The 26,809-nt window shown below is 36.9% G+C and overlaps 2 protein-coding genes across 5 annotated transcripts in view; both read right to left on the bottom strand.

Moving 5' to 3' along the window:
* necab2 (N-terminal EF-hand calcium binding protein 2) overlaps positions 1-16,115 on the bottom strand; it is a 210,163-nt gene extending 194,048 nt beyond the window's left edge. Inside the window, exons 1-2 of one of the 2 annotated variants that reach the window (NM_001328213.1) lie at positions 15,784-16,115; positions 838-862 (exon numbers count right to left, since the gene is read on the bottom strand). In NM_001328213.1, coding sequence (NP_001315142.1) covers positions 838-862; positions 15,784-16,101 — 343 coding nt within the window. In that variant the 5' untranslated portion in view covers positions 16,102-16,115. The remainder of the gene's footprint in view (positions 1-837; positions 863-15,783) is intronic. The other variant, XM_009293572.5, reaches the window with a different exon arrangement.
* Positions 16,116-23,387: 7,272 nt separating this feature from the next.
* Positions 23,388-26,809, bottom strand: part of hydin (HYDIN axonemal central pair apparatus protein) — a 128,014-nt gene continuing 124,592 nt past the window's right edge. For 2 of the 3 annotated variants that reach the window (XM_073929185.1, XM_073929186.1), the window contains 2 exons: positions 24,955-25,179; positions 23,388-24,618 (listed from right to left, as the gene is read on the bottom strand). In XM_073929185.1, the coding sequence (XP_073785286.1) occupies positions 24,109-24,618; positions 24,955-25,179 (735 nt within the window). In that variant the 3' untranslated portion in view covers positions 23,388-24,108. The remainder of the gene's footprint in view (positions 24,619-24,954; positions 25,180-26,809) is intronic. The other variant, NM_001114415.2, reaches the window with a different exon arrangement.

Raw genomic sequence — 26,809 nt, 5'->3', positions numbered from 1 at the left:
GATCGCCACCCAGAGCGACAGGATTCTACAAAGTCACTGCTAGTCTGAATGAAGCATCAATGATATATACTTTCATTAGTTGTGTGTTGTTGTGAGTATTGTGTTGACATTGTAATTGCTAATATGGAATAGCAACGCTTTATTATTGTTTCCACCACGGTAGGGTCTTGAGTGAAAGAAAAGCACATTCAAATTAAAATGTTTTATTGTTATTAATATTACTATTGCTACAGTATTATTAACACTGAATTTTTTAGATCATGTAACACCCAATACTGGAGATTTGGCCACTCAATTTGTTATAGTAAAGTTTATATTTTAATAAATTTAATATATATAGAATATATTTGTTAAATAAATTAATTGAATTCATATTTATATTATTTTTATGTATGTACTTTTAAAGATAACCAAAGTTAATGTTATAAATGTATGTGCTTCTTGATATAATCACATGCTCTACTGTAGTTTTCAGCAGGCCCTGTGCCAGGATGTCATAACTGAGCAACCAGAATGGAACCTCTTGTGTTTCTTCTGTTTTGTTCCCTTGCTGCATAAACATTAAATCTCAGATAATGAATCTTCCCAAGTCTTAAAATAACTATCCTAACAATATTAAAGTGTTCTTTTAAACTGCAATATTTGATGCTTTTATGGTATTTTTGATCAATCAGTTGCAGATTTGGTGATCTTTTTTACCAGCAAATGAAGAAACAAGAAATGTGTAAAATTACATTAGGGAATTAGGATTGATTTTGGGGTATCAAAGAGTCTGACGACACATTTCCATTAATAATTTAACACAACAAGGTATGAAGGAGATTATGAAACACTCACCATCCTTATCAGCTCTCCGGAAAATCTGAAACACACAGAAATACAAAATATTAAAAGAAATTACTGTACTTCACATTACTAATATTAATATATTTTACAAACACTCAAAAAATGATGTTTGCTGTTTGTCGAAACTACTTATTTAAAATGAGGTGAAACAACATAAATCTTCAGGGTTTTTTTGGGAAATCCACTTAAATAAGTAAAAACTAACTTGTTTATTTAATTCTTTCATGTTGCACCAACACAAATCGATTGTGTAGAACCCAGCATTTTTTACAGTGTATGATTTCAAATAGCTTAGTCCGATTAACTCCTAATCAAAGCTCATCCTAAATAATACTCAGCATTAAAAGTGTCAATTAATTGTTTAATTTTAATACCGATCTGAAATGTGCATACCATAACAGGCATTTTAACACATTGGCTGCAGAAAAGTTAAGTATATAGAAATAAAGGTAATTAAAAAAGGCATCTCTCCGCGGGGTTTAATGTCAGTCAGCGTACTCAGAAAAGCTATTAAAGGAGGAGGTGGTCCTATATATAGACTAAATTGCACCTCAGTCCTCGTATACCTTAGTCCTTAAAATGGTACAGTGATTAATTCCTGCATAGCACCACTAGAACAACTGACATAACCTTTAAATAGCCACATTTTATTTTATTTTTCAGATATTACCTTTCATAGTTAGTAATATGGTCGTTTGTGAATGTTAAAGGTTTATAAAGTTTCAAAGATTAAAGTGCACAATAAATGGAGTTATTGTCTATCAAAAAAGAAAGAACTGATTGTGCAGTGTCTGAAAGAGTCATGTGTAATTTCGGTAGGTAATTACATATAGTATGTTTGTGACAGATTTTGTAACTCCTGCCTACGGTCTAGCCAAAGTTCAACAGCATCTACTTTGGTGCACACTTTATTCATTCATTCATTTTCTTTCAGCTTACTCCCTTATTTATCAGGGGTCGCCACAGCAGAATGAACCGACAACTATTTAGGCATAAGTTTTACACATCGGATGCCCTTCCAGCTGCAACCTACTATTGGGCAAGTTGCTCCAATTAATTACTCTAATGTAAATATAAAAAGAAAATCTACAATGTGTCTTTACATCTAAAAACGTGAGATGCAGCAATCAGGAATGCTTTTCAAAAAAGTGACACCTCTCCACCATGTTGTCAATGTCAATAAGAGCAGTTGTCATGCCAACTTGGTATTGTAAACAAAAGCATTTGCTAATTGAGTTTGTAACTGGAATTGATGAGAAGTGCTGCATGTAAGAGTTGAAGTTCTTTTATCTTCACACAGCTCTCATGTGCCAGTGTATAACAGTTATAAACAAAAACAATGGAAATATTCCATCTCATGCGCACATAAGCCAGTCTGAGGGCTATTCACAATGAACATCCTTTTCACTTCCAATGTTCTACTTTCTATTATTTTCTATGTAAACGCATGCTTGATGGATGTGTGTGACTGTTACGGTCTTGTCTTTCTGCAGCACCTTGGACACAAGTACCACTTTTAAGACGCAGTTCATAGAGTCAGTTCTAAAGCAGTGGACCAATAAGAAGAATTTGTAGGTGTTGCAAGCTTCTGTTTAAAAAAGCAAGTTGGAACGACAACTGTTTATTTAAAAGAAACATTCCTAAGTCTCTCCCACACAAGAGCAGGTGCTGATCATGATAAGTATACAGCATCCGCTGTTGCTTTAACAACAGTTGGATGGACCTACAAAGCGATAATTTTCAGTTGAAGCTAACTAATTCTTAAATTTAATGTACAATTATTGTTTTTCTGTTGTTTTTGGAAACAATTGACTGAAAGTTTAAAAGTTTAATACAAATACTCCTAATTATGTGTTTTTATAGTATTTTATTTATTTTGTATTTTTGTTTTACAAAAAAGTATTCTTTAAAAAAAATTCTGTAGCTATGTGACAAAATACTTCTACCTGTTTAAAAGCACAAGGGATTTGTTGCTTAGTCTTGTTGAACTAGAACTGTATCGAACCTTGACCCCAAAACTGAGGTATGATCATGACACACACACATACATTTATTCATTTTTTTCTTTATTAATTTGTGTATTTATTTAAAGTGGTTGCTGAGATTAGATATGGTTTGTTGTATTTTGTCAAAATGTTGAGAGATAGAATTTTCTGTGTTACGAAATCCAACATTGCATGTATTTCCAAGGAATAATGACTTGGTCTTCAATTGATGTACAGTTTTCAAATTTGTTAATTACACAGTATTTAAAGGTAATATGAACTGAATTTTACTGTAGGACAGTTATGCAGTATGGTACTGTATTTTAAAGTTAATTAATATGTATTTTACAATAAAAATATACAATGCTGTAAATACATACACAGCAAGGTAAATAGTGCGGTAAATGTAAATGCAGTATGTGTCCTGTAATTGATTTACAGTAAGTTACTAGCGAACAGAACTGTAATACAAACTGAATTTTACTTTAGGACAGTTATGCAGTATGATCTTGTATTTTAAAGTTGCATTGTGAAAACTACTGTATATTTTACAATAAAGATATGCAATTCTGTAAATACACATACAGCAAGGTAAATGGTGCTGTACATGTAAATGCTGTTTTTTCCTGTAATTAATTTACAGTAAGTTACTGGCAAACTGAACTGTAATGTGAACAAAATTTTACTTTAGGACAGTTATGCTAGGTAAATGGTGTTGTAAATGTAATTACAGTATTTTTGCTGTAATTGATTTACAGTAAGTTACTTGCGAACTGCTGCCAGTAAGTCACTGTCGATTCTACAGAAAATTGTTAACAGTGTGTGTTTGTATCACCATAATGTATATAGAAGTGCTGAGAAAGCCTCTCGAGCTCAAATTCAGAAATGGTAATGGACCGATTATGTAAGACCTAACTATGTAAACACACAAACTATAAGCTTTTAGAAATAAGGTTTATAGAGACCAGATCCTTTTAAAAGAACCATTGGGAACACAGTTAGAAAAGAAGTCATTGAGCATTGTATATTATGAGAACATTTTGAGCTTGGATAAAAGTAAAACTAATATAGTAGGCATCAATTACCTTTAGAACAAATAAGGTAACTTCAAGCACTTCAAGCACCAATCCCCACTATTAGCTACTGGCTTATTACCTACCTGTAATTAAGATATTAACTGTTTATTAGCACTTATAAAGAATGATCTTGTTCTACATATCTAATCTTATCTAATTTTATACAATTAGGAATATTAGGATTTTTTTAACCATTTTTTTTACCAACATTACCAGGGCAAATATATTAATATAAATATTCAAACAAATAATCTAATCTCATTCATTTTCTTGTTGGCTTAGTCCCTTTATTAATCCGGGGTCGCCACAGCCGAATAAGCCAACTTATCCAGCAAGTTTTTTTACGCAGCGGATGCCCTTCCAGCCGCAACCCATCTCTGGGAAACATCCACACGCACATTCACATACATACACTACGGACAATTTAGCCTACCCAGTTCACCTGTACCGCATGTCTTTGGACTGTGGGGGAAACCGGAGCACCCGAAGGAAACCCACGCGAACGCAGGGAGAACATGCAAACTCCACACAGATACGCCAACTGAGCCGAGGCTCAAACCAGCGACCCAGCGACCTTCTTGCTGTGAGGCAAAAACCCTACCTACTGTGCCACTGCTTCGCCCTATATCTAATCTCTTAATAATAAAATAAGCATAAACAAAATGGATTCTTTCACCTTTTTAATGCGCTTTGCACTCGCGCTTCCCTTATCTCTAGCACAAACTGTAGGCGACCATCAATCGTTTTCTTAGAGAATGACAAATGGACAAATCATTGCTGCAGCTCAGATGAAAGTTTATGGAGAAAAGTAAAAAGCATTGCAGTGTTTAGATGTGCTGTGTCTGTCTGAGGTAATTATTATGTCGTTATTACTAAAATGTGTATATTCCATACAAAGTGCGAAACATCAGTTAGTTCTACTTACATGAATCAAGGTGCGCTCGCAACATTCTGAAAAGTTCAAATGTTTTTCAACAAGGTGAGCCTGGAAAATGTGCACATTTTAATAAAACTATAGTGCTTCATACTGAAACTTAATGACAAAATAGTTTTTATTGTTATCGACAATGGTGTTTGGTCAATAAATACTGATACCAAATTTATCGCCCAGCCCTATGTTTGGCTGTAATGTTTGTCACTGGCTTTGTCCAATTTGTCCAAAATAATCCAGCTTTTGACAGAGTAAAGCTGTTACTTTTTTAATGCGTTCAGCTAATCTGTATATTTTGTGAAATAATACTTATTACTTCTTTACATTATTACATTTACGCACTTTCTTTAAGTCTTGGGAGAACTGAGCACCACATGCTGGTCTGGCATGTACAGTCATGCATTTTTAGTTAATTTCAGTGATTTTTTTTTCAGTACACAGATATATTTAAGATGGCTCTGAGACTATTTTATTTTTTTAGAAAGATGCAAAAATATTGCATAGGAAAAGCTCTGGCTTCATGTGAATGTAGCCTATGCAAGTGTGTATATTGCAGATGCGTTTTGCTTGAGGAAATGCTTAAATCTGTAAGAGCAACCTGATCACACGTCCAGTCAGATGTGAAATGGACCACTTAAGACTCTCAGGTAACAGAGGGGGTAAAAAAAAAAAAAAAAAAAAAAAAAAATCACAGTTGATAGAATGTGCTGGGAAGCATTACTCACTACAGTCTAATTTTACAGCAGTTGATCCACAAATAAATAAACAAATAAATATGGCAAAGTGCAAATTTTTGGCATTCATATCTGGATGCCCGTGTTTAATGTACCGGCTGTGTGCTTATGATTAGGCGTACATGTTTGTGTCTCGGAAGGAGCGTGTGCTGAACATCCAATAATTGAAACGCGTATTGACAGCGCACAATTTGATCTGCCTCAATAGAGTGATCACCTTCTGTTGACGGCCTAAATCACTTCTCAATTGGATGAACCAGCTGCTTCATTCAGTCCTGACAGCTAACAGCATTCCTCCTGTCAGGATACTTCACCATCACAGAGCAAACTCAAAAGACGGTAAACCTGGATATCAGGACAACCGCTGAAACATCTGCAGCACAACCCTAACGATGAGGCTTTTCAGTCTTTGGAAATTGGCGCATATTTGCACGCCATTAAAAAGGGAGAGTAAATGTGGGAACAGTGACATTAGCTTTGTTCGATCGATACTGTAATGCAGTTTACAAAGCGCTCAAGAAGCACTATTGGTATTTAATCTTCCTAGTTTTTTTATAGCTTAAAGCAAAAGTGTCTGCAACATTAATCGCAAGTACTGGCTCAAAACTGCCGGTTTGTTTGATTGAAAAAAATGGTATCTGATTTTAAGAATTGCAGAGAAGAAGAAAAAAAACAAGTAAAAGGCAACTAACAACCAACCACACAGTACAAAATGTAGGGTTGCACACAATTTATTTAGGTTCTCCCAACACAAATCGATTAGGTTAACTTATTAAAGTTAAGTGGATTGAACATAAAACAATAATGTTGTCCCAAAAAAAAATGTAAAGAATTTTGTTGTTTCAGCTCATTTTAAATACAACGTTTGAACAAGCAGCAAAAAGATTATTTTGAGTGCATATATGCATGCATATTTAAATTATGAAAAATAAATGGGGTTAACAGATTCAATTTCAGGTTCACCTGCTTTATTCAGTCAATTATTGACGGCCCAGAGTCTGCATCATCGTCTGTACTTTATAAGACATTTAGTGAGCATTTAAAATGCATTATTCTCAAATGAAAACAGTAAGCTTTATGCATTTTAGTTGTTCATTTACATGACAACATTGTTTTGTGGGACTAAAAACGGTAACTTTTGAAAAAGCATTTATAAGTGAAGGTTTTGGAAAATGATACCCTTATTACCAAACTACAAAAATGCAATTTTGTGAAAAGAGTGATGCAGTCTGTAATTTTGTCATTTTTGTGGATCCACATAGACTGGATAAATTGATTAGAGAATGTGTAGAAACGTGTCGTAAGGACAAAGGGGGAAAAAAAAACTGTATTTATACAGTAGTACAGTAGTATGCTGTACAAAGAGAATCTCAAATGTTTCAGCATATATTCATAGAGCCATTGGCTCCCATAGGAGAAAAGAAAAAGACTATGGAAGTCAATGACTACCAAATTTGAACATTATTCAAAAAATCTTCTTTTTTTGTTTAACAGAAGAAACTTAAAAAGTCCCTATTATGGGTTTTTGAAAATGGCCTTCCATGCAGTGTGCAAACAGCTCTAACTGAAGTGAAATATCCAGCTAAAGCTTAAATCTGAAAGTGCACTATTTAAAACGATTGATTCATCTGTAAAATCGTCTTGGTAACGAATCTTTAGCCATGTCGGCGTGACGTCGAAACGGAACTCAAGCCCCGCACATTTGTTGTGCGCGTAGACCCGGGAAAATTGAAACCTGCAGCCCACCCAGGTGTAGCAGTAACACTGCTTCATGAATCCTGTCATGAAGACGCTGTGCTCTGAAGTGTGAGGGAAAGTGTTATTTTATCTACCCAAAGATGAGAAGTCTAAATTTTTTATTTGCAAAAATACCTCAGCATTATGGCCCCAGCCTTGTGCTGTGTTCCTGTCATTTTTCTGACGAGTGCTATAGCAATCTACAAGCTTACAACAGGGGATTTGTTGGCCGTTTGTAAAAGAAAGGATCAGAAAAGACTATTGATGTATGGGACTTTGTCAGAGCTTGACATGGAACTTTACAGTACACAGATCATGGATAAGTTCCTTCCTTAATTTCACAAGTGTAAGTAACTTAAATGCATTTAAAATGGTTGCCTCTTGTTTTCTCCAGCTTGCAAAATATGTGTTTAATTGTGTTTTGTTAGTCGTTAGGACAATTAGGTAATAATAAATGCATATTATAAGACAATGAAAATGTTTTTTGACCTTACATGCATATCAGACTGTTGTTCGAGACACCAAAACCAAAATGTGACCTTTTATTATGCATAATAGGGGCTCTTTAAACTTAAAATCTAAATGTTCTTGGGGTAAACAATCCCTTTAAAGTCCAAAATAAAATCTGGGTTCTTAGCCAAACCAGTTTTGTACCACTGAATGATAAGATCCAGTTTATTATAACAGAACCGGGTCACAGCTACAATAGATATCAAGCAGATGACACCAAAAGGTATAAAAAGCAAAAAAAGACACCTGTTAAAAAACAAGTCCAGAACAAGTCCAGAAGCATCATAAGCTGGGAGTTACATCATTCTTCCATTATTCATTATTATCATTATCTGCCTGAAGTGTTGCGCTGACACTGTGAGGTTATTAAATACCTTTTGAAAGGTCTGACAATATGAAGCTACTTAATGTAGGTGACCCAGTTTGTTTGCACCTCAAAAGATTTGTCTCTGCATGACAGGAAAGGGGGACAGCTACACAAAAAAGTGCTAATGTGAACTACAAAGCTACAAGTTGATGAAAGAGAGCCACGCTCGCAGCAGCGGCAACCAAATAACTAGTAGAGTGGAGACGGGGCAATAAACTAAGTCATATTGAAAAAGAGATCAAATCTGTCAATAACAATGATAAGCTCGGGACATTTTACATCAATGTGGATGTGAAACCTATCAGCCTGTCACATAGCAGAAATAGAAGCAACAGCCAGTCAGTGCAAAAATCATGTCAATGAGAAGTCTTCATGTTTAATGCCTCTCTGAGTTAATGAGTGTCATAGTTTCATCTGCACAAACTAAAACTCATGCGGCGCTCGTATTTTAAGCAATGAATGAGCTATTTTCAAAGGCTTGATTGTGTTTATGGGGTGCCTTGTAACACACATTTATGTTTTGTTTTTCAAAATTTTGCATTTGTTTATTTTATACCGCAGTTTCCATTCTCCTAAAAAAAAAGGTATGTTGACTTCCTGGTTTTAAAAAGGCCCACCCTCAGAAATTGCCCATAGTCTCTGATAGGGATGGGCGATACCAATTATTTTCTTTATGATCCAATACCAATTATTTCAAGACAAAAATTGCCGACATCAATATCATTAGCAATACTGCAACAAAATATTTTATAGTGATTTTATGTTTTTTTTATAATCTTCAGTATTTTTATTTCTATAATCATTAAATAAAATAGACATAATTCCTTTTTACATTTCTTAAAATTACAGAATATTATTAATTGAACAAAAAATTGCTATATAACACCATATACTGTATAACAAAAAATAAGTTTCATCGCAGCACGGTGGCAGCACGCTAGTTCGAGTCCCGGCTGGACTAGTTGGCATTTCCTCCGGGCGCTCCCCCCCACCATCCAAAGACATGCGCTATAGGTGAATTGGGTAAACTAAATTGGCCATAGTGTATGAGTGTGTGTGTGTGTGAATGAGGCTGTATGGCTGTTTCCCAGTATTGGGTTGCAGCTGGAAGAGCATCCGCTGTAAAAAAAAACATATGCCTGAATAGTAGGCAGTTCATTCCGCTATGGCTACCCCAGATAAATAAGGAACTAAGCTGAATGAAAATGAATGAATGAATAAAATAACTCCAGATTGTGCCTTTTTGTTCAGTCATAATGACCGCAACCGCGCGCTTGAGTTTTAATCCTGTGCTGGGTGTGTGCGCTGTGTACTGTGCTTTGAAAGTGTGCGGCTGTGAGCAAAATACAGCGGAAGAATATTATAGTTCCCATTCCTGTTCCTATGCAAGTGAATATTTAGATATTATGTGGCATCATTATTACTATTATTAAGATAATAAAATCCGTGATCACTCATTAAGATAAAATAATAGAAACATAGAAAGGGTCGACAGCTTTATTTTAGGATTGATTGTTTTGATACATTGCCAGTATCAAAAAATATCAATACTTTAGAATTGATCAGCCCTCCCCTAATCTCTGATTGGCTAGTTGTGCCCAGTGTGTTCTGATTCACTCACTGTCCAGTGCAGAGGTTCCCAAACTTTTCAGCCCACTAACCCTAAAATAACAATGACAGTAACTCACAACCCCCACTATCTTCTGAGGTGGTTGTAAATATACAAATGTTGTTTGCAATTTCACAGACCCAACAATTATTGATTACAATTTTTTATAATAATTTCTTCATTTGTTTAAGTTAGCCTCACCTAATTAAATGGGTGGGCATAATATCTGGGGCACAGTTAGTCCATTCTTGGTTTTGAATTTTGGATACTCACTTAGAGAGCCGAAAAGGTGTCAGAAAGTGTAACATGGTACCAAAAAAAAAAAAAAAGAGAAAGAAAGAAAATCACCCCAGGGGTCACAATACACTGGAAAAATAAATAAATAAATAAATAAATAAATAAATAATGTGAAGAGATGGATGGCTTTTTATTTGCATGTGGTTTTTAGGAACTTACTATTTTATGATTTTTTTATCTTTTGTAGGTTATGGATAAAATTACGTAACTCCGTTTAATAAAATGTATTAAATTGTATGTAAATTACCAAGCGACCTTAATTTTGGGAACCACTGACCGAGCGCAGAGGTTCTAAAACTGTTTTCCAGAAGACCCATATTTTAATATTTAAAATCCTTATACTTTCAAAAGCCTTATCAGACAACAATTAAATAATCAGCTGTTTTAATAATTATAATATTAAGTTTAAAATAATAAAATTGACAATGACGATCAGATTTTAAATGAACAAAAAAAAAAAATAGGTTGGCTTGATAGATGTGATCTAGTAAGGCCTACTATGATCAAATAAAATTGACTTTTTTAAAACATTTTTAGATTTTTTTAAAATATTTGCAAGTCCATAAAAGCTCAGTCTAATTTCCGCTTTTGTTTGAACAAACACTGCAGACACCTAGAGTGAAAACGTAAATACACTTTTTGAAAGTAGGTGGCGCTTAAAGAAATGCAGAAATGCTGGAAGGTATTTACCTCAGGTAAGTAGCTGTATTTAGATACACTTTTAATAAATAATTAAACAATAAAATAAACTGTCAACAATTTGTTTTAACATCAAATTAGTATTCTTGTCTCCAATTTTGGTCTTTTTGACCCCTAGTGGGAAACCCCCCAAAATACTGGCTTAGTGACCCAGAAACTTAACGCTGGGGACGGGCTTTGTCAATTTCTGGGCTGCTGATGTCACAAACACAGGAAGAAGACTTTTGTAGTCCCAACCAGCCATTATTGTAGGCCTTAAAAGCATAAGCAGGCTAAGGGCGTACTCACACTATGCTATCTGAACCGTGCCCTAGCCCGTTTCCCAGATCGTTTGAGAAGTGTTGAGTGCTCTGAATCGGGTTTAGGCAGGGTTTACATGTCCAGCCCTGGCCCAGTTGGAAGAGAGCGCGTGTGCCAGAGCACGGTTCACTTGGGCTTTGGCACGGTATGCTTGAAGTGTGAGTGCAAAGCGTGCCTGAGCCCGCAGCGTGACTTTTACGGGACTGTATCATATGGATTTATTAATAATTCTTACTGTTCAATGAACGCAAACTGTCGTTGATTATTAAAGACGCAAACCCCTCACTGCACCACAGCTGCACCTTCAGCAAACCTCAAAGTTTGTGCAGCACGAGAACTTTATGATTTTTGTTTCTGAGCGTGAAAAGTGGCTGATCTGTTTGGCGAAATATTTGACTGCGTGTTACTGCATCCCAAACCATATAACTAAAGAAATCTCCACTGTGCTCAGCCAGAGCGCTTATTGAACAGCGCATCATCGATGACGTAAGCGTGCACAGCCCTGAATGTAATGTGAGTGCGGGCTGTCGGGGGAGACGGGAGGGGGGGGACAATTGTGCTTCGGCCCGGATTAAGGCAATTGAACATGGTGTGAGTATGCCCTAAATGACCAGGCGGGAGCCCTGGGATCAATTATCTCTGAGCTCAAGGTTCTCTCTAGGGACAGCATGCTAAACCTGCAAATAGCGTCAAGCAATATCTGAATGTGAACTCTTGAATGAGAAAACTGCAACATGATCTCATGGCAATTCGTGACTTTTTTTTTTTTTGTGGCTAATTCATATGAATTCGTACAATCTCATTTGTTCAATTTAGTACGATTTGCTAATCGATTTTCCTTTTACGAATTCGTACAAATTAGCCACAAAACTGACAAAAAGTAAAATAGTTACGCGAGATAAGCCTTGAAAACTGCCAATGAATACAAGCTAAAACAAACTTTAAAATAAACGTCTGATTTATTTTGTAGAATTTACAGAACTATTTTACTTAAACTATACTAAAACGAATTCTTCTCAAATATCATATACATATAATATTTGAATTTATACAGTTTTGTTGTACAACATGTTAAACGACAAAAACATTAATGTAATTTATTTGTAGGCCTAGATATTTATATTTGACTACATTTTAAAACATCTATCCCAGGGTTTTTCAAAGTCTAAGACAGTGGAGCTCCCTTTTGACACAACTTATCCATTGGCGCCCCCCTCCACCCAAACACGCACACGCACACACACACACACACACACACACACACACACACACACACACACGCACATATATATATATATATAAAGACACAGACAGATGTCAGACGGTTAACTCACTTTTATCATCATTTGCATGAAAGTACAGAGTAATAACAAGTATTTTAATATAACGTTTTTAAAACTAGGATGATGGTTTAATATGAATAGAACAGATCCAAGAACTGTCCATCCCAGTCACAACAGTCGAAGTTTAGCGGGTCTCATGCTGTCATTAGCCAAAATATTTTGACAAACCACACATAAAGGTCGTGGTTCATCAGCTGGTCCTGTCCACGTAAATCCTAAACGCAAATACTGATCATCATATCGTCGTCTTTTGGGTTTAAGCCCTGAATTTGAAGGCTTTTGTGACGAGGGGGCGTGGCCGAGAGCCGTGGGAACGGAGTGAGGCCACCGCGTGAGTGGATAAACCTGCGGTGCGCACCTGCCTCAGATCCCATGGAAGGAGCCCTGGATCATAAAAGGAGGAACGTGGGCAGGGGAAGCCGAGAGAGGACCGGACCCGGACATATTTTACTTCTGCTTTCAGTTTGACGGCAGTCTCCGTGAGGAGCTGCCGTCCGTTTGTTTTGGTTTAGACGGCAGCCTCCTTAAGGAGCTGCCGTCACTGTCATTAATAAATCACTATAAAACTGCTTCGGTTCTCCGCCTCCTTCTTCCCGGCGGCCAAAGGGCCGTGAACTTTACATTACAGCTTTGAATCGGGGGGTTCTCAGAAACCGACCCATTGTACTAGCAGGCATATACCTGTATTGGCGGGCTTGCCAAACAGAAGCGAATTCACAGCTATGGCCTTCTGGGTAAAAAAGGTTTTCTTATATTTGACGTATTTTTTTTTTTTTTTTTTTGCTTTGTTTAATTAAAACGTTTAAATATAATAAAAAATACATATAATAATTAAACTTAATAATTATATTTTTATTATATTATATTTTTTCCTGCGCCTCCCCTGACATGCTCTGGCGCCCCCCAGGGGAGGCACGCCTCACACTTTGAAAACCCCTGATCTATCCCATCTATTAAGTTTTATTAATTAATTTTTGATGATAAAAATATAAAAAAGTAAGAATAAAGTATTGCAAACTAACTCTAACTCTTAGTGTCGATAAAAGGATCTGGAACAAATAACAAGAGAGAATGAGATGTCAGCCAAAGAAAGAAAAAGATTGACAAAGACTTTAAACGGGAGAGTGACAAATGGATTCAATTAATAGGCACTAATACGGGACTCCCATTTATACTTGCCAAGTCAATTGGATTGATTCTCCGTGCTTTGGCTCAAATCCAATCCACTGAACAAATGCCAGATATATTTGTATTTTAAAGTTCAAGTCAATAGTGCGATGAAGTCTTTAGCAAATGTCACGTGCTGCCACCATTTGATCAACTATTCTCACACATGTGCGTCCTACAGCATAAACTACTGTAATTTAGCGCACACCATTCAACCCCAGTGGAAACGAAATGTTCAAAAACATTAAATGCACTTAATTACTCCCTAAAGCCAGATGAGGTCTGGGACCAGAGGCATGATTATGTAAGAAAGCAATAGCGCGAAACACACTTATAGCCTTCTTTACGACAGCTTGTTAGTGCTCTACTGTCAGGTTTGGGGAAGCCAGGGATGCGAGCATTTGACACGCTCTGAATCTATAACTGGTCTAGCCGCTGAATCGAAGGCTTTCAGAAATGAAAATGGGGTCTTTACAATTGCATAGCTGCTTCAGACACTTTCAGAATAAACTCTAATAATGAATGGCGCTCAGCTGTTTACCAATGCAGGCTGATTCTGGAACAGACATTGCAGAAGACGTGTCAAGATTGAGATAAGTAATGGAATTCTCTCAGAAAGTATAGGGGGAAATCAATTCCCTTACAAGCAGCTGTGCTCCGTATCTTAAGTCTCGACGAGAAAATCGTGTACACATGCTCACCATCCATAAAAGACAAATTATCTACAGCACCTCATTATCTGCATAACCCCGCCTCCACTATTGTATTTACACTAGGGTGCATCTGGTGCCTTTGGCTTTTCTTTCCTGAGGTTTTTAATTAGTTTTCGTCCCCTTATATGTTCTGGTTACCTGAGACTGTATCTGGGTCTGGAACTGAACTACTTTATTATCACTCTCTTAAACGTTTTAACTTCTCCCCCTAAAAGCAATGTGGAAATCTCGAGAGGTATGTCCATCAGATAATTATCCAGCACCAATGAAGAACAATACTGAGGCAATACTTTGACCTACTAAATCAATACTGCTGAGACCTCGCCACAGCAGCCAACCACAAAGCATAACTGCCAGGCTCACAGGAAAAGCACAATAAATTATTTAGGTTCTCTGAGATAAATTCAGAGCAAAAGAAAACTGTTGTATAAGCTCAAGATGCTGAAAGGTACAGTCAAATGTATGCAGCGTTGTAGCTACTAGAGAATATTTGGTGTGTTTTATAATTGGGTTGATTTTTCTAGTGCACATTCGAGAAGCTGAACAGTATTTGGATACGGCTGGGACAGCGCGTGTGCATGCAGTTATAGAGTGCCATTGGGAGGGCTTTATCTCATCCTGAAGGGGGGTCTTTCAGCTGTAAATTATTTTACTCTTCAAAAATGGCTACTCAAATGATTTACCTTGAACAAAAACTATTTATTTAAGTTATTTTTCATTGTATTTCTAGATTTTTTGCTAAGAATGTCCATTATATAGGCGTTATTAGGACACTGCAATCATATAATAGTAATAAATTAAACAAAAACATTGAATGAAAATTTGTTTTTCTGAAATTTAGATTTAATCTTTAAACTTTCTGTCTTTCTGTGTAGCTCTTCTGCTTGCTTAGGGACTTTTAAGACTCACCATTCCATTGTTTTAGGCTTTTTGCGAATTAGACAGACACCAAATTTAATGCTAGACAATTTTTATCACCATTTGATGACCATTTAAAATCGCTCGGTGGCACTAGTTTCCGAGTGCGCGGAGAGATATGCGAAAGTAGTATGTTTCTGGTATGTTTCTATCGTCAACTATGTCCAATTAGGTTACTGTACAAAAACTGATTGCTTGCAACTAACCAATCAGAATTACAAAATCCATGTATTAAAGTATGCAAAGCATGTTAGATAACAACATGCAACTGAAATGCATAAAAGAAAGAAAAAATAAAGACAGAATTAAAAGTTAAAAGTAGATAAATTCATAAAGTGCAATTGCTTTTTGTATTCCCAAAGCATCAAAGGCTTACTAGTTGTGTATGAGTCATTAATGTCTAATTAATGCTTAAAACTCTTCTGAGGTTACTGAATTAATCAACTAATTAATGAATAAATTAGTTCATTACTTTATTCGGGAAACCGAATAAAAGTTGAACGGTCGCGCGCACTTCATATTTCATAACACAGAGAAAATGAAACACCTACATCCAAAATGACTGAGATGCCCTTTCGAGGCTCCGGCGCGAAGAACTGCTCCTGAGCCACCGCCGCCTCCTCCTTCGCGTATTCCCGGGTAGAGATGCTTTTATTGTCGCTCATCTTGGTGACTATCCAGCGGACGAGCCCGTCTATTCCACCGGGCTGTGCGCCGCTGTTTCCGGACTGTGCAGCCGTCGCTGTCTCGCTGTCCTGAGCCCCGGGTGTGGGCTGGTCTTTGCTGTCCTGTGCCCGGAGTTTTGCTTGTTCTTTGTGGAGCAGTTTGTGGACGCCGTCCCTGCAGTAGCGCGCTGCTTGTTCACACATCCTTTTGCCGCGGAGCGTTCATGCTGCGCGCTATGGGGGCGATCCCTCCCTCTGCTATGACATCAGCGGCTCCCAGCCCAAAACTCAGCCCTTCTGACACTCCAAATTGGAGCAGTTAAGTAAATGCCATGAATTTAGTACAGTTGCAGTAGAATAAGATACAATACATGAGAGAAAATGCATTATTTGCAATTTAGAGAGAGGATCAACTAAGAGAACTGATAGCAGACAATAACTTTTGAATTAATGATGGTAGTTATTTTAGTCCTGTTTTACCAAATATTCTACTTCATCTCTGTAAAGTAGCCAATTTAACGGTAGCTGTATTAAAACCCAGGAATAACCCCGCGAAAAACGAGCCAATGGTTACCCTGATTGTGATGATGGGCGTATATGATGACAGAATTTTCATTTTTAGATTAAATATCCCCTTATTTCCACTAACTTAAGAAGACACAACTGATTATATACATTCAAGTCTATATTATGCATGTGCATTATTGTTTTATGATGAAGCAAATTATTATAATTTATGGAGTATGTGTTGCTTTCAGTAAATACATTTTCAGTGATTCATACCATACTCAGAAGGTGTAAAACTCAATTCCTGGAGGGCCGAAGACCTGCACAGTTTAGTTCCAACCCTGCTCCAACACACTTACCTGTAGGTTTTAAACAAGCCTGAAGGACTCAATTAGTTTGATCAGTGTGTTTAATTAGGGTTGGAACTAAACTGTGCAGAGCTGCGGCCCTTTTGGAACTGAGTTTGACACCTGTGCCATACATTGTCAACAAATCGGCAAACTGTTACCATGTTTACCTTGTGGAAAGAAGTGAAAAGAAACACTTGAATAACTTCTAGGTTCCAAAACCTATAATTCTGAATGAAAAAAAATTTGCATCTTTTTTTAAACAAAACCCCCATTTTACCAAATGTACAAAAAACTGTGAAGTCTTTGCATTAAGTTAAAAGTTTTTGGCATACAAAAAGACAATGTTGTTAATAGTGTTCCCATTTGCTCATACTGTATCAGCAAAAATTGATATGCATGCACATGACAAAATATTTTTGTATTTTGTACACAGAAATTAAAATGGTATAGTTTTTGTAGACACTCTCTCTGAAACACAATCTGAAATGTTTGCATTTCCAGGCCCCTAAAACACTCTATTATAAAGGAATGGCAGAAATCCACAAAAAAGTTTCAGTTTTGTTGGCACCAATGGATTAGTAGTTAGTGCGTTGACATATAGCACCCATGTTTGATTCCCAGCTTAAGGTCCTTTGCCTATACTACCCCTTTCTCTGCTCCCTATGCTTTCCTGTCTTCACGATTGACCTTATTCTTAATGTACGAGCAGGTGCAGCCATTGGAACTAAAATTGTCTGTAGTGTAGGTGTGTGAATGAGAGTGTATGGGTTCCCAGTGATGGTTTGCAGCTAGAAGGGCATCCGCTGCGTAAAACACATGCTGGATAAGTTGGCCGTTCGTTCTGCTGTGGCAACCCCAGGTCAATAAAGGGACTAAGCCGAAAAGAAAATGAATGAATGAATGAATGAGTTCCTCTATTGGCAGCTAAATTGGTATATCTAAAACAATTGCAAAAACAAGTACACTTCCACAGTGAAGAATAAGGTCACTAAAAGTCTATAAAAATGTACGATTAAAGACCTTTAAAAATAATGATAAAAAATCAGTTTCTAGGTCTATCCAACTATTATTATGTGCTTTATTGGATCTTGCATAAAGAAACACTGGATGTAAATATGTGCATACAGTACACTTTAAAAAAAAAGCGTTCAACTGAGTCATTCATTCATTCATCATCATCGGAAGATGCCACAACGGAAAGAATCACCAACTTATCCAGCATATGTTTTTTTACGCAGTGGATGCCCTTTTAGCTGCAACCCATCACTGGGAAACACCTATACAATTTTGCATTCACACACATACACTATGGCCAACTTAGCTTTATCAATTCACCCACAGTGCATGTTTTTGGACTGGGGGGAAACCAAAGCACCTGAAGGAAACCCATGCGAACACAGAGAGAACATACAAACACAACACAGAAATGCCAACTGACACAGCCAGGGCTTGAAACAGTGACCTTCTTGCTGTGAGGCAATTGTGCTACCCATTGCACCACCGTGACGCCTTCAACTGAATCACATTTACCAAATAAATTCATTTATGCAAAATAAAAAAGTCATATGATTTTGTCTCTGTGATGATGTGATTGAGTAACTGCATTAACTAGTGGAGGGATCTCATCTAACACCATCTCAAATGTTGTTTTAAGCATTGTGAGAATTTCAAAGTGAAAGTTTGTCATCAAAATAATGCACAACACATTTTTATGAAGGAAAAAGAGCTGCTGATAAATCAACCATGTTTCTCTTAAAGGTTATTCTCTCAAAAACATGAGACAGAAAGAGTGCTTTATTCACAAATACCGTCATCTGATTTTGCACACAAGTAAAATGTGCAACTTTTGATGGATACAGAGCTCTGTAAATGCCCATTCAAACAACTTATAATGTTTTATGATTTCTTAAAGGGGTGGTCCAAAGTGATATCATATTTTGAACTTTAGTTGATGTGTAATGTAGCTGTGTGAACATTAACAATATCTCTGAATGTAATACTCTTAAAGTTCAATGCAAAGTGAGACATTGGCTTTTACAGGGTTAGCTTAGGAAAGCCTACAGTGAATAAATTTGGGCACTACAAAAAAATACATCCAGGCTAGTGAGATCACAAATGCTTCAGGTTACGAACATTCATCATGCGCACACACTCCACGCAACAGAGGGGCGTGGCCAGAGGCACAGTAATGTTATAGCAGAGAAAGCTAAAATGCCATCCAAACGCTAAAATTTCCACAGAGCTTCCTCTGTTTCAGTATTTGAGCTTACAAAGGACACAACACAAAGACAAAAGGCCTTACAGTTTAATTTTAATTATGTTCCAGAGAATGGTAAAAGTATATAAAGCTAGCATTTGACAAAGGATAGCTTCCAGAATCTCTCCCACTTCAGTGCTGGATTCGGCTAAAAACTATTTAATATAAGAGCAGCTCTAACCATAATAGCAGAAGCTGTGGATTGTGAGCCACAAACTGTAAGTATTTTTATTTGTTAAAATCTATCTATTACATTCACAGTTTCTATTATCGGTATGTTGTGGCAAGGATGTAAACAAGGATGTAAGCAACGTGAAATGCTGTTTGGCACTGTTAACATTTTAGCTGCAAATTCATATAGAGTATATCAAACCACTGTAAACACCCACAATCTTTACCAGCGCTGCAGTGTCTCTCTATGCGTCCGCTTTCCCTGCTTTGTACATTTCAAATAACAAACTAGCAAAAGATATGGGAAACTTTTATATTACTTACACATGCTTATGACACAAATATGTCGTGGAGCTAATCTGCAAATCACAGCACATTATGTTAGCTGACCAGTCAGAGCCTCTTGAGGACAGGCCTTTTACAGGAACTAGGAAATATGATAGTGGTTTTCATGTTAGCTGAGTAGCTTTATATAATCAAATAAATATTTATGAAAAAATAACATGATTTTCTACAAATGAAGCATGAGCACACATTGCTTTGCATCTTATAAACACCACCAAGCCTTAAAAATAAACTCTGGACCACCCCTTTAATGTCTGTTGCTTAACAAACAAACATGTACAGAATTTTTTTTCACACAAGGACAAAAAAAACAGCAGCTTGATAGTTTTTGGGGTGGGTTCTCCTTCGCTTAGAAAATCCCTCATTACCTTACTGTCTCCATAATGGTCTGAAATGACCTTTGTGAGTTGAAAGAGTGTTGAAAGGCTCCCCGGTCCTGCCCTTTACGAGGGGTGATTAAGTCATTGCAACTAAAAGGGCCTTTATTTAATTGGCACCAAGTACAACCCCCCTACAGTCTGCGTTCCTATAGTGAGGCATTTAGCCAAACAGGGAAAAAAAGAGATTGGATGCATCTCTTTAATGTAGGGCAACTCACAGCAACCTGTTACTCCTTCTTCACGATAATTACAACAAGCGGTAATCCCTTGTCTTTGGACGTGCTCAGATCAACACCCCTCACAGCCGGTTTGTGTGTGGCAGTGACAGGTCTATGTTTTCTGCCCATAAACAAACTCAGTGGTATATCAGGGAATGTGCAGGGGGCTGAATGAAATGGTGAACGGTTATTCTGGCTTGGCAGCCTCAAACGGGAAGAGAGTGACCAGGGAATTGTCCGTCATCTGAGGTTGGACACGCTGTGGCATTTTTGACATTCTGTCAGCTTCAATATACATGTATGTAATATGTTTACTGGAACGCATAAGCGTTCAGAGCTCTAGCCTTCAAATGCAATCATTTTGGTAAATGTATAGAAATAAAATACAAAATATAAGGGAAAAACAAAGGTGTCAGTAAAAACAAAGCTAACTAAAATTGAATTCGAAGGAATTTATATTTACTGATGATTATTTATTATAGACAATTTTCTAGTAAAATAGCTGTTTGTATCTAGATACTGTATAGCCTAAAAGTAAAGTCATAGTTTTTTTAGTTTGACCTAAAGTAACCTCTGAAATAGCTAATCAGCGGTTACTGTAGGTCAGAATACTTTAAGTGAAGTTTATTTATAAACTAATTTCAAGAGGATCACCTGCTTTTGATTGCTTGCGGATGGTCCCGCATTATCCAATTTATGATTCACCAATTAAACTATTCCTAAGGTCACTATAAATACCCTAAGTTCCATATCACAGCCATCTTCGTTTTGAAGAATCCCCCCTTCCACCCTACTATTCCTTTCCTAGATGAGTGGCACAGTGGCTTAGCATTGATGCCTCACAGCAAGAACGTCACTGGTTCTAGTCCTTACCAAGCTAGCCAACGTTTCTGTCCTGAGTTTACAGGTTCTCCCTGTGCTCACGTGGGTTTGCCCCAGGTTTTCCAGTTTCCTCCCACTGTTCAAAAACATGCAACTTAAGTTAACTGACTAATCCATATCGGCACCATAGACATGCTCCTATTAAGTAGTCCTCTCTAAGTGCAAACCCTATCTGTTCATTAGCTACTACAGCAGGGGAGTTCTCGTGATCTACCTCGAGAATCTCCCCTCTCGTTTTGCAAAAGCTCTCAAGTCTTAGGAGGTCAGGGCTCTCTACCGGGACACCATGCCAAACACGATTTATAATAAATCATCAGCTAAATGTGAATTCTTGAGATGTCCCTCAAAACACAAAAAAATTAAATATGTTTTATAAATAAATTAGATGTTATTTAAATAAATACATAAATTTGATTCAGTGAAGCATGTACTTCACAAACGAACATTAGCGAAAAAGTTACCATGGTAACATCCTAATTTTAAACAATACATTTCTTAGAATAAAACCATCAACAATGTGATTTATAACACAATAGAGTTCACTTTTTTATGTACAGTTGAAGTCAGAGTTATTATATTTTTTTAAACATTTCCCAAATTATGTTTAACAGAGCAAGGAAATTCTCACAGTATGTCTGATAATATTTTTTTCTTCTGGAGAAAGTCTTATTTGTTTTATTTCGGCTAGAATAAAAGCTGTTTAAAAAAAAAAAAAAAAAACATTTTATGGTCAAATTGATTAGCCCCTTTTTTTCGATAGTCGACAGAACAAAAATAATCGTTCTACAATAACTTGCCTAATTACCCTAACCTGCCTAGTCAACCTATTTAACCTACATAGTTAAGCTTTTAAATGTCACTTTAAGCTGCATAGAAGTGTTTTGAAAAATATCTAGTCAAATACTATTTACTGTCATCATGGCAAAGATAAAAGTAATCAGTTATAAGAAATGAGTTATTAAAACTATTATGTTTATAAATGTGTTGAATAAATCTTCTCTCCGTTAAACAAAAATTGGGGAAAAAAATAAACAGGGGGCTAATAATTCTGCCTTTGACTGTATATATACAAAAACAAATTGCACTCGATAGTAAAATATGTCTTAAAAGTGTTTTTAAGAACGTACCACACATAAAAGTCTGTCAAAATATAAAGAAATGTGTTCTAGGGTTTTATTACCCTTTCAAATATCTGATAAATTCACATTTAATTGAAACATTTAATTATTTTATTTTTTATTTTTTTGTAGCTCAGCAATTCAATAAACAACCAAAAGGTTATGTGAAATTAGAATGACGATCTCTGTTCGAGGGATTTACTCCAACCTTCCCCATCATTTGTCCATCTCTTCTCTGACTGGTTGGCGGGCCCTAGATTAGGCATCTCTGCTTTAAATGAACATCAAGGTCAATATTATAATATATAGGTTTCCTCCAGGTACTCCGGATTTCCAGACAATCCAAAGCAATGTGCTATAAGTGAATTGACAAAATTAGCTTTAGTGTATGAGTATCCGCTGAGTAAAACTTATGAAGGAATAGTTGGCGGTTTATTCCACAGTGGCGACCTCTGTAATAAAGACTAAGCCAAAAAAAAATGAAGGAATGATGGAATATATAAGTAAATGTAAAGCTTTAATATTATATTTAATATACAAAACATTTGATATAAAATATACTTAATGATAATATTTTCTTCATACAAACATGTTAATCGAATTTCAAATGAATTAAAAATTGTCTTTATTTATATAGAATTTATGTAGCTTTATATTCGTTATAGTTTTCATTAACATTTTGAATAATTTTTTAGCATAATACTTTAAATTTTGATTTTAATGTTGAGGTTTTAGTCATTTCATTGATTCCAATTTTCTTTCAGTCTAGTTTTTTTAATTCAATTATTAATTTTCTTTTTTTAGCTTAGTCCCTTTATTAATCTGAGGTCGCCACAGTGGAATGAACCGCCAACTTATCCAGCATATGTTTTAGGTAGCGGATGCCTTCCAGCTGCAACATATCACTGGGAAACATCCAGACACACTCATACACTACGGACAATTTAGCTTACCCAAATCACTTATAGAGCATGTCTTTGGACTGAGGGGGAAACTGGAGCATCCGGAGAAAACGCAAGAGAACATGGGGAGAACATGCAAACTCCACACAGAAATGGCAACTAACTCAGCCAAGGCTCGAAGGAGAGGGGTCTGGATGCAGACCTGGTGCAGTGCAATCTGAGCTGCATCTAATGCTTTTAAATGCGCTCACCTAACCCCACCCTAAACCCTACCCGTCACTGTAACGTCACTCACTCCATTGAGAGCATTGTGTCTGACATTGCATCGCTGAGTGATGCAATCTCACCTTGCATCATAAAGGCTGCATCCAGATACTATTGGCTCAAACCAGCGTCCTTCTTGCTGTAAGGTGATTGTGTTACCCACTGCACCACCACGCTGCCAGTTTTCTTAATATTTATCTTAATATTTATGTTTATCAAAAGCTTTAATGAACAATAACAGTAATCATATAGAAATATAACGTCAGTCTGCATGCGTTCAGCTCACTCACTTTGTTTAAATGTTGAAAGTGTAAAATCATTTGCAAAAGCAAGCAGGAGGGCATTTCTGAGAAAATGAGAAATAAAATTCATGACATTTCACACACAATTATAAGGCATACGATTATGAAACACATACGGCTGTCTGCACAAATACGCAAATGTACAACCATAAATCTGTATCATGGTCATTTAGTCATGAACCTAAATTGAACATACCTCCTGTAGCTTCTCAGTATATGGGACGTGTTAAAGGTGATTTAGGAGCAACAAGTGCACCTCCTGGTGGACTGAAGAAGACAATCCAGTAGAAACAACATTTAATTTAAAACTGGACAAGAATAATTCAAACTATAAACTCCAAAAATGTTTTTATTTTATTCTTTATATTGAATCATTAAACTATATGTTTATATATTGTTTTGAAATAGTGTATTTGATTTTCTGGTTAAAAATAAATAAGAACAACCTAAAGTTTTTTTTGTAACCCATTTTCAACCACTACCACTTTTATCTAAAGAACAGCACAACTCTTTCTTCATGGTGTTCTTTTTTCTGAAGTGGGCTCAGGACAAACACCTTTCAGATAGTAAACCCAGAAGATGCACTGTCCGTGGCCCTCCATTCGTGGGCATGTAATTGTCAGCTTTCCACGATAGGGGCCTTTGGAGCCTGTAGGAGGGCCGTCAAATATAACCTGTATATGCTGAGTTTTTTGAGCCGAAATTGTCTCTGCGCCCTTAACGGTGAAGGCGGGATTGTCTACCTGGTAGGAGAAGGTGGTGGTCTGTTGAAAGACGTTCTTGAAGGCAATGGATACACTGGAGCCTAAGCTGATAGAAAGGGGACCCTGAGCTTTAGGAGGGGTGCAGGTGCCATACAGGGGAAATACGAACTCCCCTCCCGAGTCTGAGGAGATTGTGAGCCGACTTTGGATGTCTCCAACCAGGCAGGGCTCGAAATGGACCGCCATGCTGATCTCTGTGCCAGTTTGGTTCCCCGCTGCTGCTTTAATGCTCTTTTCCACTGTGAAGCTTGGGCTGTCCGTCTGAGTCAGAAACATCATTTGAGAGAAATGTTTATGGCGAAGGCTGTTTTTGAAATACCAAATGTTATTCTTTGTTCATACAGTGAAAATTAACGTTTCAATATTGTTTTACACCCAACTCTCTCTCACTGTATAAACAAAAACAATTGAGCCATTTTTCAAATTCTCTCCTCTTATGTTTTCTGCAGAAAACAAGCAGCTCAAACACATTTGGAATGACATCAGGGGGAGTAAATGACTACAGAATTGTCCTGTTGTGTGTGTCTGGTCAATTTATATGCTGTAAACACATTAATAAAATCTGCTATATAGTAATGTGAAAGTGGAGGCTCTTACCTTGCAGATATATTCAGTCTTGACACGAGAAAAGTTAGTGAACTTCGCTATGCCACTGTGTTTGCTGCCAAGTGGTGCTGTAAAATATAAAGGCTTCTCATTTGGTGCAGACAGGGCCTTCATCTTGAGATCATAGAAGAAATGTCCGAGTTCAGCAGCATATAAAACCAGCCGGGCTGTGGACTCTCCCTCACACAGAGGCTGATATTCAAATGTCAATGAAACCTAAGCAACAAAAAACTGCATTAAATACCATGATTACCACAGCAAAATAGCCTTCATTTAACTTGTTGATATTAATTAACAGTTAATTTATTTATTTTTAAATGACCCTTGACATGGACCAACACGATGGCTCAGTGGTTAGCACTGTCGCCTCACAGCAAGAAGGTTGCTGGTTCGAGTCCCAGCTAAGTCAGTTGCCATTTCTGTGTAGAGTTTGCATGTTCTCCCCGTATTCGCATGGGTTTCCTTCAGGTGTTCCGGGTTTCCCCACAGTCCAAAGACATGCGCTATAGGTGAACTGAATAAACTAACTTGGCTGTAGTGTATGTGTGTGAATGAGTGTGTATAAATGTTTCCCAGTACTATGCTCTTACTTTGCCAAAATATGCTCTGCCTAACAGAAGACAGAAATGCATGGGGTTTGGAAGAACATGAGGGTGTGAAAATCTTGACTGCATTTTTATTTTATGGTCGACCACTTATATGGCCCTCTGCAGCAAAACAAATTAGAATTTATCCATCAATGAATGTTTTAACCATTGTTTATTGACTTGTTTGTATTTTTAAAGTCCTTTTCACTTTTTACACTTAACCAATGTCATACAGGCGACGCGGTGGCACAGTAGGTAATGCTGTCGCCTCACAGCAAGAAGGTCGCTGGTTCAAGCCTCGGCTGGGTCAGTTGCCATTTCTGTGTGGAGTTTGCATGTTCACCCCTTGTTTGCGTGGGTTTCCTCTGGGTGCTCTGGTTTCCCAAAGACATGTGAGGTACAGGTAAATTTGGGTAGGCTAAAATGTCCATAGTATATGAATGTGAATGAGTGTGTATGGATGTTTCCCAGAGATATGTTGCAGCTGAAAGAGCATCCACTGCGTAAAACATGTATGCTGGATAAGTTGGCGGGTCATTCTGCTGTGTGACCCCAGACTTTCTTTGTACTTGACACAAAATCATGCATTATATTAGGGTTCAGAAGATGACTTACAGAATGGGAACTGTTTTGGTCTGTTAATGGTCTGTTAATTTTTGTAGGGAGGACTGCTTACTAAGGACTTTGTTGCAACGGATAAATGCACTTAAAGGAGCACCTTAAAAATAACTGGAAATATTTTATGACAATCTTGGTGGTTTTCCCTGTAACATCTGTTCAAATTGATGGGGGATGCGGGGGTTATGGAAAAAAAAAAAGACAAAAAACATCCCCTTTTGTAACCCCCCCCCCCCCCCCCCCCCCCCCCCCTTTTTTGTAACCCTCCCTCCCCCCCAAACCCTACCTTTTAGATTAACAACAGTATGTGTAATGTAAAACTTGTTATGCAAATTAAATATAAAAATCCCCTATTAATGGTAATTTATGACTTATAAACAACAACGATAAACCAATCAGAACTCACTGTTGTTATAAGGCACCACGCACAAGCTCAATACAGTTCATTGCATCATTTCGCACAATTTTCAAAGTGTCTAAGAGAGCAGTTCAGATGCACTTGCTTGATGCAAGTGTACTGTAATTTTAGCGGTTCTAAATTCACTGTAAAACAGTTAACAGGGCTTGCTAACATTTACTTTAGCTTTGATATGAGACAATGATTCAGTCGTCTATTCAGAAAGACATTTGTGAATGAATCA

The sequence above is a fragment of the Danio rerio genome, chromosome 18, assembly GCF_049306965.1.
Source record: "Danio rerio strain Tuebingen ecotype United States chromosome 18, GRCz12tu, whole genome shotgun sequence".
Classification (NCBI taxonomy): Eukaryota; Metazoa; Chordata; class Actinopteri; order Cypriniformes; family Danionidae; genus Danio; species Danio rerio.
Note: the sequence above shows the minus strand (reverse complement) of the source record. Positions and strands in the feature narration are given on the sequence as shown.